The following is a 14,438-nucleotide window of genomic DNA, read 5'->3' on the forward strand; positions in this document are numbered from 1 at the left end:
ATTCAAAGATAAGACACACACGGAGAAATGTTGAAACCATTTAAGAGAATGTTTATTTGCCCAAATTTGAAATTGCATGGATATACATCTCTTGCTATAGAAAACATCCAAATGTTTCAAATCTGTAGTACAAATTTAAGCTTTTTCTTTATTTGTGTTGTTGTTACCATTTCTACAAATAAACAAACATAGGAAGGGGTAAAAAACTAAAACTTACCAAATTAAAAAACGGTCTGGCTACAGCAGCAGATTACTTAGCCAACTGAAATTACAAACGCAATAAAGTTCACTCAATACAAAGAAGAAAACAAAAAAGAATAAAGCCATATTTACAAATACCTTACAACAGCACTGAACCCAACCCAAGTAAATTTGCAAATCTGAAAAACCTATATAAAACAAATCTAATCTTGAAGAAAGGTCCACTGGAATCTCCCATCCTGGCCCGTCACTCAAATCATCAATAAACAAACTGAACAAGTTTTGACATGCCTGGTGGAGCAAATACAGCATACAGATTCAAATTAATAAGGCCCAATTTTCGTTAATGGGGAACCATTTATTTACTGCACCCATATCTAGTTAATGGCTATGTACAAATACTGAAGAGGTTGTAACTCGTGTCAGGAGCTGGGTTGTGGGTTTCCATCTTAATTTAGTCACTATTTCTGGCCAGGGCATTGGAATTTAGAGAATATACCAGTTACCCTAAAATCTGTTTATATATACACACAAACACACAACAAATATCGGTACCCCTCGCTTAAATAAAACATCTCCATTACATTCCTTGAGCTGGTGTGTAAAAAAACCTTCAAAGTGGTTGACATTATAGGGTTATGACTGAAATGTAGACAGAGGAAAACTGAAAGAACTGGGCTTGTGAGCTTGGCATTTCATCATAAGTGCACTGAATTGTGGGGTAACTCGTATCGATCATATATTTAAAATGTATCAAGTTTTTAAAAAGAAAACAGTGGTTGGAAAGAGGAAAAACAACTTCAGCTTTTAACAATATGTAACCATTATTAACAAATGAGAAGACGGTTTGGTGCCCAATCAGCAAAAAACAAAACACTTATTTCTGCGAACAATTAACTGATGAACTAGTATTACGTAACATTGGTTGTTTTAATTATCTGAACAGCTATCTGGAATCCATCTGCTGGTTTCTTGGCTTTGTCAAAAGCGCAAAACAGCCTGTTCCTAAAACAGGATGAAAATAAATAGTCCATTTTCACCTGTAACCTCCTGACCCTCATCAGGTGCAAGGAAGGATGGTGCATGAATGCTTTATAAACAAGCAGCAAGTGAGCGACCAGCAGGGTCCATGCAGTGACATTCAAAATGGCTTCATTGTTCCTACAAATACCACATTTTTTGAACCGAAGAAGCGAAAAAAAAAAAAAAAATCTAAAACAAAAATGGAGGGAGCAAGTAAAAGGACCAGCTGGAGAGAAACAACGCTAGTGAAAGGTACAGATGGAGAGTACGAAAGCAGACATTCTTCAGAGTGCAATTATTTGGTCCCCTGTACCTAAATAAATCTGCAAAACTTAAAGAGATTCTTTGGCTCATATAGGAAAAAGAAAATGGCACCTGGTGCTCTTGATCTCCTCTGAAATCCTACCTTTAAATTAGAAACTTGATGCATCCTAATGATGCCTCATAATGACTACAAGCCAATAGCAGAGCACTTTACACTTTTCAGTGATCAGCATTGTGTCAGAGGAAGGAATTTAGATTATGCATCCTCGTACGCATTTTGTTTGCCTTAAACCTTGCCAAGCACATTTATAGAGGAACAAATATAACTGAATGCACAGGGGATTACAGAACAGAAGCAGGGGAAAGACTGTGTGTGAGAGAGAAAGAGGGGTAGCTGGGTGGGCATAGATGTGTTACAGTGGGGTGATCTCCCTCTGGTGGTGGGCAGAGCACAGTGCAGGGCAGGCTCACACCCGTGACTTGTGGCTCAGTTCACAGCATTTCTGGCAGTCTGTGGGCTCGGCCTGAATCGGCTCTGGCTCAGTCTGAGTCGGATGCTGACGAGTCGTCTGAGCTGGAGGCGCTGCTGCTGCTTTCTGATTTATTCTCCTTATCCTCCACCTCTTCGTCATCCATGTTTTCCTCATTCTGAAATTGACAAGTATTTTACCTCATTTGCATAGAACAGATCAAGCGTTCCCAAACATTTTTGTCTGCAGAACATACGGCTTTGACTAAAACTATTTACTTTAAGAACCCTGTAAGATTCATAATTTAATTACTTTTAAATAAGATGTAATTGTTCTGTTTTGACAAAAAAAAAAGCATGTTTTTATTTTATTTTTAAAAGCATGTTGTGCTCTTTAAGGGATAGTCCACCCATAAAGGAAAATTCCCTTATTTCGCATTCTTCGTGCATACCGCCACCTACAGGGCTGAAAGGAGAATTTATGGCAAAAAATATCTTTAATATCGATCTGTTTCTCACCCACAATTATAATATCGCTTCTGAAGCCAAGGATTTAACAACTGGAGTCGTTTGGATTACTTTTATGCTCCCTTTATGTAATTTTTGGACCTTCAAAGTTCTGACCACCATTCACTTGCTTGTAAGGACCTACAGAGCTGAGATATTTTTCTTTAAACCTTTGTTCATGTTCAGCAGAAGAAAGTCATACACTTCTGGGATGGAGTAAATGACAAGAGAATTTTCATTTTTGGGTGAACTATCCCTTTAATTTTGAAGTGCAAACAGACATCACAAATCATGTGATCAGCATGCAATTAATCTTACATCATCGTCGTCTTCATCATCATCGTCGTCATCACTGTCATCGCTAGAGGATGATCCATCGTCAGATTCCTTCTCTTCTTCCTCCTCATCATCGTCATCATCATCATCCTTTGTAATTGATAAGGAAGCAAACAACAAACAGATATGTCAAACAAGTTACAGACTAACAAATCGCTACTCACAGCTAAAGATGTACATATTGGTTGATAATTTTAGCTCCTAGAGAAAATCCCCAAAAAGTCTTCTTGTAAGAACATAGTTTATTTGTATCTACATTAAAGGACTATCAGCAGAGAACAAACTCACTGATGTTTTGGCCTTGGGTTTCACTTTAGCATTGGTGCCACCTGGTTTTGCTGTACTCCTCCGTTTCTGAGCGAAAAGAAAAACATAAAATCATTGTCTTTATCAAATACAAGGACCAGTTGAAATTCAATGTTGACAGTAGAAATTTGATGCATTTAAAATATGCATTTAAAAATGTTAATATCTGTGTTTAAAGTTTAAAAAAACAGAAAATGCAAAACTGTGTACATCCACATTTGACTTACCAGAGAATTATATTCTTTATACACAGCTTTCTCTTGCAATGATAAACTCTGAGGGAGGAAATCATTTTAATATCATTGAATGCTATACAAGTTCAAATGGTTAATGAATCCTCACAAACAGATCACAGAAATGATATAGTGGCTCTTTTCAAAAAACTAATGAGCTGCCTTGTTGTCTACTGCCTATTTAAGCAGCATTTTAACCCCAATGGAATCTCAAGTGACTGAATTGGAACGCTCTACATAGGCAGAAACTTTGTGCAACTCATACACAACACACAAATGGCATATCTCATGAGACTCGACTCACTATTGATTGATAATGTGATACAATAATATACAAAAATATACAGCACAGACAAATACTGGGTAAAGATCATCCATTTTTGGATCAAACTTAATTTTTCTCTGTAAAGGATACACGCAATTCTGCATTAGAATATGGGCAAAACAAGGTGTCTTTGAAGGCAGTATAATGTAGCTGAATTCCTTTTGGAACAGCCTTTGTGTTGGAAGTGCAATATTTTAAAATACTGTCTAGGTAGGCATCTCATTAAGTTTTGGAAACAGAGCTAGTATGTATATAACATCAATGCCCAAGTAAATTAGATATTAAAGTACTAATTTCTTTATATTGAACCATTACGGTTTTATTTTTCCATTTGTGCACTGTTGAACAGATAACTGAATAAATAATGAGGATGTACCGCAAGCCATTGCTCCAGCAGCACTTTGTACTGCCTCTGTTTCTCCTCTGCCATCTTTTTGTAACGATCCTTGTCTTTCAGAGATAGTCGCTGCCAGCGACCTCCGATTTCACCCATCCGCTCCTTCATGGGCAGATGGTTCAGCTCGCCATTTGACAGCATTTCCTGAGAGAACTTCTGATAACCATTCCTGCAGGAACAGGTGCACAGAGCATAGTGAACAAGAGCAGAAGGGCAAATATACAATTACATGTTCTCATTGAGGTGCGAGTTCCACGAGTCAACCTTTCGCTAAGCTATGCCCTTCGCTAAGCTTATGCCCCCTTTTTAACCGTTTTGACAAGCTTTGCAGAACTTCATGTTCACCAAAAGAAAAACATCTCAGATGGCAAGTAAATCATGAGAATATAATTTTTTGCGTGAACAATCCCTTTAAAGTGGGGCTTAACAAAGGGTTAACTGTGGCTAACCAATGCACACAAAAAACATCACTTACGAGGGTGGTTTCTTAGGTTCCCCTTCAAATTTCATTTTCTTTCCCGGGGTAAAGACGGGAGGAGGAGACCGCATCTCACTCAGCTCTCTCTGTGAAAAACAGAAGGGATTTACCAGATGATAAAAACAAAAACAATTACAGTAAGTCCAGATTTAAAAACAGCATCAAACATGTGATCAGTTACTTTCCAAAAGATAGTTTAACTTTTAATGTTGTAAAAATAAACTTGTTTTGGGATGCATGAATAATATTTTACGCCTCTGGTGAAAATGTACATAATTAAAGAGAGGTATTCGATGCAGTAAAAAGCAGCAACCTAGCCTCCTTGACATTATATATATATATATAAAAACAAAAGGGCTACATGCACCAGTGTCCTATAGGGTTTCTATTAGGAATGGGCACGAGTACTCGACTACTCTGACGTGGCAGCAATGATCGATCATGAAAACGATGATTGATGGTGATCACGCATGATGTGACTTTTCCCTTAATTCGAAATTCAGCGACAATTTCCGGACACTAAACACAAATGCATCAAAGAGGGAGCATATGAGTGTTTGAGAGTTTTGAACACCTGTCTCTGCAAAACTTTTACTAAACACATTGTATTATCATTTAAATTTAAGAACTTTAACTTTTTATTAAAAATATACATTAATGAGTCAAAGTTTAATAGACGGTTCAGACAGTCCCTAAAAAAAAAAAAAAAAACAGGTATTACTACGGTAACATGAAGGAATAACAGACAGAAGCACGTCATGCACATTTTTCATTGAGCTGGACTGCGAATCTTCACATAATGACAAAATATGATGCATTATATTTTAATAATGCCATCTTTTGTACAATTTGTAACAGCCTATAATAATAAATAGACGATACACTGGAACAAGACGCAATGCAGCAGCCAAAGAAATTTGTCAGACATGTTATTATATATACAGTTATGAGTCATTGTCTTTGCCTCTCGAGTACTCGATGAGTAATTAGTCCAAGTACTCAAGTAGACATAATGACCATGCCTAGTTTCTATTCAGACAACCTGTAACAATAGCTCTGTTCACACATGCAACCAGGTAAATAACAGAAAAATCGTTGGTTTGCCTTTACCAGAAAATGTACCAAATGTGCTGTTTGGTACACACACACACACACACACACACACACACACACACACACACATACACACACACACGTAGTGTTTCCATGTTTTATGGGGACTTTCCATAGACATAATGGTTTTTATACTGTACAAACTTTATATTCTATCCCCTAAACCTAACCCTACCCCTAAACCTAACCCTCACAGAAAACGTTCCGCATTTTTACATTTTCAAAAAACATAATTTAGTATGATTTATAAGCTGTTTTCCTCATGGGGACCGACAAAATGTCCCCACAAGGTCAAAAATCTTGGGTTTTACTATCCTTATGGGGACATTTGGTCCCCACAAAGTGATAAATACACGCTCACACACACACACACACAAAATTGTATGTAATTTTCTGGAAAAGGCTGTATGTGTGAACGTGACTAATGCTTTGATAGCAGCCAAATAAAAATGTCTTTATGTTTTGGACTCACCTCGTATCTTTTCTGGTCCTCTGCAGCCTTCTTGATCCACACAATCTTCTCTTTCTTCTCCATGGTGTTCCAGGTGGCTTCCAAGGCCTTCTGAGCTTTCATCCGATCATTCTAAGAGATTGATGAAGAGGGAGAAATCAGCCATTAAAATCGGGTAAGGTTGGGCGGTATATGATGGTTTATGCAGTCAGTGCGACAGTAGAAATGTGTCAACTGGACATTTATAATGAATGATATGAAGTATATTTAATTTAGCATTTATTTCACTGGATTATTCAACAATAGCCACTACCGTATAGTTTCCAGCAAAAATGATTGTGATATAAAATGACTCGTACATGATAAAGATTTTTATTTATTCATACATTTCATAATTCCATACCTTGAATCTGGCAAGATAGTCTCCAATGACACTCTGTTGCCAGATTTCCTGAGCTGTTTTGGGCGTTTCTGGACGTTTTCCTTTCTCCTCGCTGTTCTTTTCCGAGTCTGCCTTCAGCGTTATTTCAAGATTTTTATACTTCTCCTGTTGGATAATTGAATAAGAACAAGACTATTAAAGTAGCCAATGAAATGCAATAGTGTGATGTGGTTACATGAATAAACTCAACATCAAACACTGTGGTGCTTCTTTGAATCACAATGATTACCTTCTTCTTGTCAGAAAGCTCATTCCACATACGGGCCAGTAGTCTGGTGAGCTCCATGTCAGACAGATCGGACCTTTCCTGTTGAAGTTTAGGGCGCTTCTCTTCCGAAAAAATGAACATTGCCGAGACAGGGGGCTTAGGTTTCTCTGCAGACTGTTGGAGTACAAGAGAAGAATGGAATGGTAGGGCGTGAGGAAGCATTAGTCTAATGACGTTACTAGTACATTAAACTAATCACTAGTTTCCGTAAGACAATTTAAGAACCAATACATCAAAAAAGACTGGCAGGTGAACTGACCTTTGCTTTGGAGCTTTTCTTTTTGGAGGCAAGACTGCCATCACCTCCCTTTTTAAAGCCGCTCATCTTCTGTTCACCCAGTATTCTCTGCTGTTCCTCTTCTGAGATACTCTGAAATACACAGATACCATGTTTAAAATGCTAACAGTGTAGAAAAAATCTTGGAAACAATGCACTCAGAGCTGAGTGTCTGTTGTCAAAACGTATACTTACTAATAAGAAGCGATTCATCTCGACCTCATATTCTTTTTTTTTCTGAGTAGAGAAAAAATAAACACAATATAAAACACTAACTCAAAATGGACATACCGATCCATATGTTTTATGTGATTAACAGGTAAATCTATTTAAACCTGAACAGAAAGATGAACGTGCCAACAGAAATGCACGGGGTGTTACAGACCTGTTCACAGCGTTTTTGGTATGCGTCCTTCTCGCTCTGTTTGAGGACTTTCCAGCGCTGGCTGCACATGACCATACGCTCTGTACTTGGAACGTCTTTCATACTGGACATCAGCTCAGCGCAAAACATTGAGTAACCATTGCTGAGAGAAAGAGAGTGAATAAGAGACAATTAAAAATGTACAACATGTACTGTACAATACTTCAGATTCATAAAAGGGCAAATCTCTTGAAAACATGTCGAGTCACATTTCTCCAAATCAAAGAAAAATACATTTACTAGCATGTATTCGGCTTTTTAGGACCATTAAAATGTGTTTGCATTGTGACATAATTTTTATGACAATGATAAATATTTTGCACCAAAATAATCCCCCCAAAATTCCTCATTACTACAATGTGAAAAGAAAAATTATATACAATTACAAATAAACTCGTAAGTTAACAGTCTTATGCTTTTTTTTTGCTTACTGTTTTCCTTGTGTTGTGCACTCTATTTTATTTTATTCTTTTCCCATTATTCTCAGTGGTGATTCTTATCAGATTCTCATCACTCAACATTGAATTAATACAAGATTTAAACAGTACAATATATTAATGTGGAGAGAAAAAAAAAACCTTACCATGGTGGTTTGTCTGGCCGCCCGTCAAACTTGTCCTTGAGCTGTCTCTCTGCTTTGGTCAGAGTGGATTTGACAATGTCCTCCTCTGTGATGTTCATCTCTGGGTGCTGCTGTATAAGCTCACGCATCTTCTCCTAAACAAGGACGCAAAGAAACAACCTTAAAAAAGACTCCTACTGTTGGAAAAAATACTCTTTAAATTAAAAATGTCTTTACCTCATACAGTTTTTTCTGTTCCAGTGACTTCATGATCCATTTCATCTTCTTCTTGTCTGAGAGCTGTGGCCACTGCTTGCCAATACTATCCTTGATGTTTTTGGTGGTCGCCTGGCAATGCAAAAACACGAGTGTTAGAGTTCACCCTCAGTTTACTTGCTTTTTTGTATATAAAGGAACCAGCAGTGAGTTTACAGGTGCCTAGATCTTACATCTGGGTGTGCTTTGAGATGGGCCTTCTTCTCATGGCTATACCACAGCTGCTGCGGTGTCTTGGGCTTCTCTGGAACATTAGACTTCTTGTTACCATTCTCTAGAAGGTCGGGATGATCCTTCCTGATCAGACAAACATAAATGAAAATGTTTTTGAGGAAAGGGATGTGATCAAGCCTATTGTAATTATTCCACTTTTACAAATGTACATTCTAATGTAAAGATTCACTTACTTGAACTTCATCATGCTGGCCATGAAAGACTCTTTTTCTCTGAGAAAATCTTTCACATATTTCTCCTGTTGACAAAAAAAAAAAAACACTTCAGTCAGTCAAAACAATGCAGGTTTTGCTGACAGATCTACAAAGTTAACTCTCAAAACAATAGGTGATCCAGACCAAATACAAAATATTTTCTTCTTTTCAAAGAGGAAAACATTTAAAAACTAATCTGAAATCCTTTGAACACCAAATGCACCTGCAATCTTAATACTACAAACTGAGCACATTTAGTTTAATATACCATGACAGGACTCCTATAATTTCAATCTCTCATGAATTCCTATTTTGTAATGTTTTAGCAAAGGTGTATTCATTTAAAACCACTTCAATACATTTTGTTCCACTCACTTTCTTACGCTCTGGCAGCTCCCTGTATTTTTTCGAAAGGATTTTGGTGAGATCTAGGTTGCTCATCTCTGGATGTAGTTTAGCGTACTTGGCTCGTTTTTCCATAAAAAAACGAAAATATGGTGTCAATGGCTTTTTGGGGAAGTCTGGGTGTTTCTGTGAAGAGGAAAAACAGTGACAAAGTTAAAAAAAAGTCACTTAAGTCAGGCTAATAAAGCATAGTATTAGCTACTGTTGCAAAAAAACCAAAAACAAAGTAAAATTCTGCCATTGCTAACCCAAAGTTTTATGACAAAGTGATAAGCTTGCCTTACCTTCAGTTTCTTTCCTTTGTAGGGATTTTTGATGTAGTCCTGTGCATCCACAATCAATTCCGTGAGTGTGCGGAATTTGCGTATCTGTGTGAGGAAATTATTTATTTTTTATCTTTAACTACATTCATATCTCATTTTGCATAGCTTGTCACATACAACATATATTTTTTTTAATTGCATGAATGCAATTGCATCTATTTTTAAGATATTTAAGATACTTAAATGTTTCAAAAATTCCAACTTAAATCCCATTGGTTACAGACTAGCGTACCTCGCGTGAAACTTCCAGCCATTTCTGTTTGCACATCTCTCCAGAGTACGAGTTGAAAGCCACTTTCTCCCAGTCCAGATGGGACTCAGATGTCTTGTACTTGGCTTGATCCTTTTCAGGCAGATTCCCCTTCATGGCATCCAACAGCTTCAACATGTCATCCTGCTCCCAAACTGTATAGCAATATATAAATGTAAATATTCAAGCAGACCAAAAAACAATCCAATTTGTATTTATTTTTATAAATACTCCTTACCGGGGTCTTTAGCTGAGGGGTCCATTTCTCCATTCATTGCTTGGAATTACTCTAGAGGAATATAATGAATTAATGTTAAATGTATGGATTATGAATCAGGAAAAAAATAGAAAGCTGAAACTCAAAATAAAATGTGTATAAAATAAAAATTCTTATCTACCATTTTCTTCTTAATTTCTAACTTAAAATGTATCGATACCCTTCTTTCTAAAGATTTTTCTTAAAGGTTCTTAAAGTTAGGGTAACTTCAGTTGTCTTCAATCCCAAAAGGTAAGATGTGTAAAGAATTGACTGGGTTGTTTAAAATGTGACATGTTCTATCATGTTGAGTCAGAAGTTGCAATGGGCTGTTTATGTAGAAATTTTATATTAGACTAAAACACGTTTTTGACTGTTTTATGATTTTTTTTAATTTATTTTCAGCTTTCAAACCATGTAAATGTTATCATGAAATTCAAACAATAAAAGTTGTTTTGAAGCTTCTTAAATGTGTGACCAATCATGCTAATCAACTGCATAACACTTTCTCTCCGTTATCTATATAGTCCATATACATTTATTAATTATATAATTTGAAAGCTTAGAATGTTTTCGCCACCCATTCCGAGTCCCGCCTCTTCCTTCCAAAGAACTTTTTTCTTGCAGTAATTTACACAAGAACCACCAGCTCTTGTGTACTGAAGTTTTCGTTTCTCTTCTTTTCCTCCATGTCAAATTAAAAGTTTTCCAAACATTGGCCCCATTCACTTCCATTGTAAGTGCCTCACAAAAACCTTGATTTTTTAAATCTTACTTTAAAAAAAAAAAAAAAAAGTCTAAATTCATTTTTGTGGTAATCAACATTATGCCACAAATACTGTTGATTGAGCTTAACTTGTACTGAACATTCCTTTAATACAACTATGATGTTATCCTAGCATAAACATTCACAAAAATGTTTTTTAGCGAATTAGAACGCTTCAAGTTTTTCCTTAAGGACAATCTATAAAATAAATATAAGAATTCTAAGTTGATTTTTTTAGGAATACAAAATATTCTTACCTTATTCTTAAGTTAGAAATTAAGAGGAAATGGAAGTTATTATTATAATTGTCTTCTTAAGAACGTTTGGTGAATCTGCTCTCAGGTTATATATATTTTTCCATTTATTTTCAAAGACATTCTCAATGTGTGCATGAACATTTTCGAGATTGTCCTCTCAACTCTTAATAAGTTAGGAACATTATGAATATACGCTATTTCATTATTTCAAACTCATCTTATTGTTGCATTTTATTTATTAATTTTTTTCGTAAAGTTTAACGAGTTTGAGGGGTGAATCTCTTTTGAACAGAAATTGCTGCCAGAAAAAAAAATGCATTAAATCCCATCCCGACACATAATGGTTGATGTTCATTACACCGCCCCTAAGCGTTTACGCTCCATCGTGAGACAGAGCCCATTGCTTGAGACGGTTTCAAATCTCAAATAACTCTGCAGTCGACACAAGCAAGCGCAGACAATCCCGCTAATCTTCCATTTTGTCTACCGAACTAAGACTTGAAACGGCTTCTCTCTCGGCTTTTGAGGCAAGCGTTTCTTCCAGTCGGTCGAAATTGGAGTATATTTGTGGCGGACGAGTGGATACTGGGAGGTACTACAAAAAGAGGAAGGAGCGATTTGGACGACAGGCAGGCAGCAGCAGTTGTGCACGACGGACCAGCTGACCACGGATCGGGATCTGCTTTCGGTCTCCGTCGAAAGGGGGGAAACAGCCAGGGATCATCATGAGTGACTGCTATAGCATGCAGCACCAGAGTCTGCCTCCAAACCAACGGGGCGCGGGTCTCCGCTTCCGCCATGGACACATTCTGGGTCTCGCCCTCGATACAAATCGACTACATGACGAGTTATTTTTCCGCGTTTGAATAAATAATGTTCTAAATACACATACACGCGGAGGATCAGTCTTAATCTGATGCCGTTCCGCAAAGGTGCAACCTGGGTGAATTGTTGACAAAATGGCTCGGGTGTTTTTCCAGGGGCGAGGCGTGTAATGGCGGCGAGTCCAGTTTTAAAATAGACCCTGGCTGAAGCTCTGGGGGAATTTTTACCCTCCTGAAATGTTACTGGAACAGTGGATGGCATGATAATCAGACCCTGCCACAGAAATGCGTAGAAAACACCATAGGAAACATTTGAGCATTTTAAGCGCCCTTTAGAAATGCAATGTGAATGAGCTCTACGTTTAGGGCAGAGCTTTTTAAAATGTTGGCGTGTTAAAGTCATTTTAGAAGTAATGTTCATTTTTAAGGAGGTTTTATCGATTAAAAAATATTTAAAAAAAAAACGTCCAAACTAGGTCCAACTTTTACTTGTTTGATGTTTTATATACAGAATTTCATTTTAAGATCAGCAACTGTTTTTTATCTTAATTTAGAAACACCCATCAAGAAATAAAACACAAATGATACATTGTTTAACCGACCTATGTATGACTTGACCTACACCGGAGCAAACCGGCTACAACTAGCATTGAAATCCCCATCCAGCCATGGTGATAGCTGAAGCCAGAAACGTTAAAAATAAACAAACCTAAAATGGTTTCAAAATTAATATTGATCATATATTTATCTACTGGTGAACTCCAACTGGATGCCGTCGAAAATACACACTTACCGTAAAGAAAAATGGTTGTTTACCCCGACTTTGTACTGACGAGGAACGCGGGGTGAAAGCAAAGTGTTTGCAGCCGTATGGCGGCGGTTAGCAGTAGGGTCTTCAAAAGCTTGAAAAATAGAAATTAAATAAATATACGGTTAAAGGCACTCAATACACGGTGATTGAATCAGAATTATGACTGGATTCGAAAAGTATCACATCTTTTGATCAAATGCATCGTTTTGTTCCCACTCGTCACAAAGGAAAAATGTAACAGCCGAGAGAGAGAACGCTTCACAGGCGTGACGACTGTTCTAGAGCCGCCATACATGCTTCAAGTCTAACTCGCCTCAACCGACAAAAAAACGAGCTTAAAATGGTACGCCTAGGCTTGGAACTTACCCGGGTTGCTCCTCAAACACAGATATAAACGATAAACTGCCAGTTGTGATCACGAACTTTGCTCACACGGAGGCGCAATCGAAAACAAGCCCACACGGTGAGAAGTATAACGGAGCTCCCTGATGGCGAACCAGAAGCTGCTGGTTCTTCCCTCCACGAGCCTCATGGAGTCCTGACTCGGAAATAAAGACGACCACAAGGGCTCCAACGCGAACTGATGTGCCCGTATCACGTTTAATAATGATATTGGCGTGTACTTGTGTAAGATTCAGGCGCCAGTAGTAGAAACTGGACGCTTGTAGTAGATATTAGGAGTATGTTTTTCCTCGAGTCACAGGACGGGAAATTCGGCGACCTCGGAATGTACCGTGCCTTGCACTGTCAACGCGAATTTAAACGCGGCGTCTTAAAAAAAAAAAAAAAAAAGATCCACAAAAGCTAAGCAAATACATTTAAATTCAAATGCAATGTTTTTATTTTTGTGTCTAAGACGATATTTTTTTTTTCAATGTTTGTTTACCAAACGGTTGATAGCATGAGGCGCTGGTCAGACCTTACCTGTCGCTGCCTGTGTGTGGAACTGGTTGTGGAACAAGGGGAGGGTTGAATGTTAGCCAGCACTGCGCCGCCGGTCCAGGGCACGGGCGCTCCAGTCCCCGCAGAGCTGAGAGACTTCCCCCCGCCTCCATCTCTTTCGCTCTCCTTCCAGTCAGCGCGCAGCTCTCTCGATCCGCTCATTTCTCTTTCTAAAGAGACATCCGCATTTTCAATCTCTCCCCTGCTTGCAGCTCTCATCACGGATGGCTCGGCTGGGTTTCGCTTCCATTTGGATTTCAATGTCGGAGCTGCAATCCCGAGCTGCGCCCTCAAACCCCGCACGAACATGCATCACTTCGTGCTCGTTTAGAATGAGTTTATTTATTCAGAATGGTGATATACAGTTTATTAATAATATGTTTATAATTTTTTTTTTTATATAAAAGCCGTCTGCTAAATGACTATATGTAATAAAAGTGACTTTGATTAATCAGTTTCCAGTTATTTTTTTCTTCTTATTTGTTTTTAAGGAAACGGGTAGCAGAATTCCTGTATCTAGTCACACATTCCCAGAGTACATCCATGCTGTCATAACTAGTGAACTGTTATGAACTTCAAACATCTATATTCTGTATTTTCTGTAGTCTGACAGCTACATCTTTTTTAGCACGTTAAATAATTAAACTCCACCTTGTCTGTTTGTGGGCGTCACCTGCGACGTCCAATCAAGACGCTCTGATTTGGTAAAAACATGATTTTCCAATGAGGGCACCGATTCGTTTAAACAATAGAGCGGTGACGTGCTCGCTCCATTGGAATGACACAACCGAGAAGGATGGCGAATGTGTAGGCCAGGTATATTT

General features: G+C 37.8%; 1 protein-coding gene across 4 annotated transcripts; it reads right to left on the bottom strand.

The window, feature by feature from the left end:
* Positions 1-36: 36 nt before the first annotated feature.
* On the bottom strand, positions 37-14,153 carry ubtf (upstream binding transcription factor). 4 transcript variants are annotated; one of them, XM_052138797.1, is made up of 22 exons: positions 13,039-14,153; positions 12,655-12,763; positions 9,997-10,047; positions 9,741-9,913; positions 9,470-9,553; positions 9,156-9,311; positions 8,760-8,824; positions 8,526-8,649; positions 8,314-8,424; positions 8,098-8,231; positions 7,476-7,617; positions 7,286-7,327; positions 7,073-7,183; positions 6,775-6,927; positions 6,507-6,650; positions 6,125-6,235; positions 4,537-4,625; positions 4,041-4,230; positions 3,334-3,381; positions 3,089-3,154; positions 2,783-2,890; positions 37-2,136 (listed from the first exon to the last, which is right to left on the bottom strand). In XM_052138797.1, the coding sequence occupies exons 3-22, from the start codon at positions 10,031-10,033 to the stop codon at positions 2,029-2,031; spliced, it is 2,196 nt and encodes a 731-aa protein (XP_051994757.1). In that variant the 5' UTR covers positions 10,034-10,047; positions 12,655-12,763; positions 13,039-14,153; the 3' UTR covers positions 37-2,028. The 4 variants fall into 4 exon arrangements, with proteins under 4 accessions (XP_051994757.1, XP_051994756.1, XP_051994758.1 ...); XM_052138796.1 differs by lacking the exon at positions 12,655-12,763 and having other exon boundaries at positions 13,597-14,153; XM_052138798.1 differs by lacking the exon at positions 12,655-12,763.
* Positions 14,154-14,438: the final 285 nt, after the last annotated feature.

The sequence above is a fragment of the Xyrauchen texanus genome, chromosome 12, assembly GCF_025860055.1.
Source record: "Xyrauchen texanus isolate HMW12.3.18 chromosome 12, RBS_HiC_50CHRs, whole genome shotgun sequence".
NCBI classification, from domain to species: domain Eukaryota; kingdom Metazoa; phylum Chordata; class Actinopteri; order Cypriniformes; family Catostomidae; genus Xyrauchen; species Xyrauchen texanus.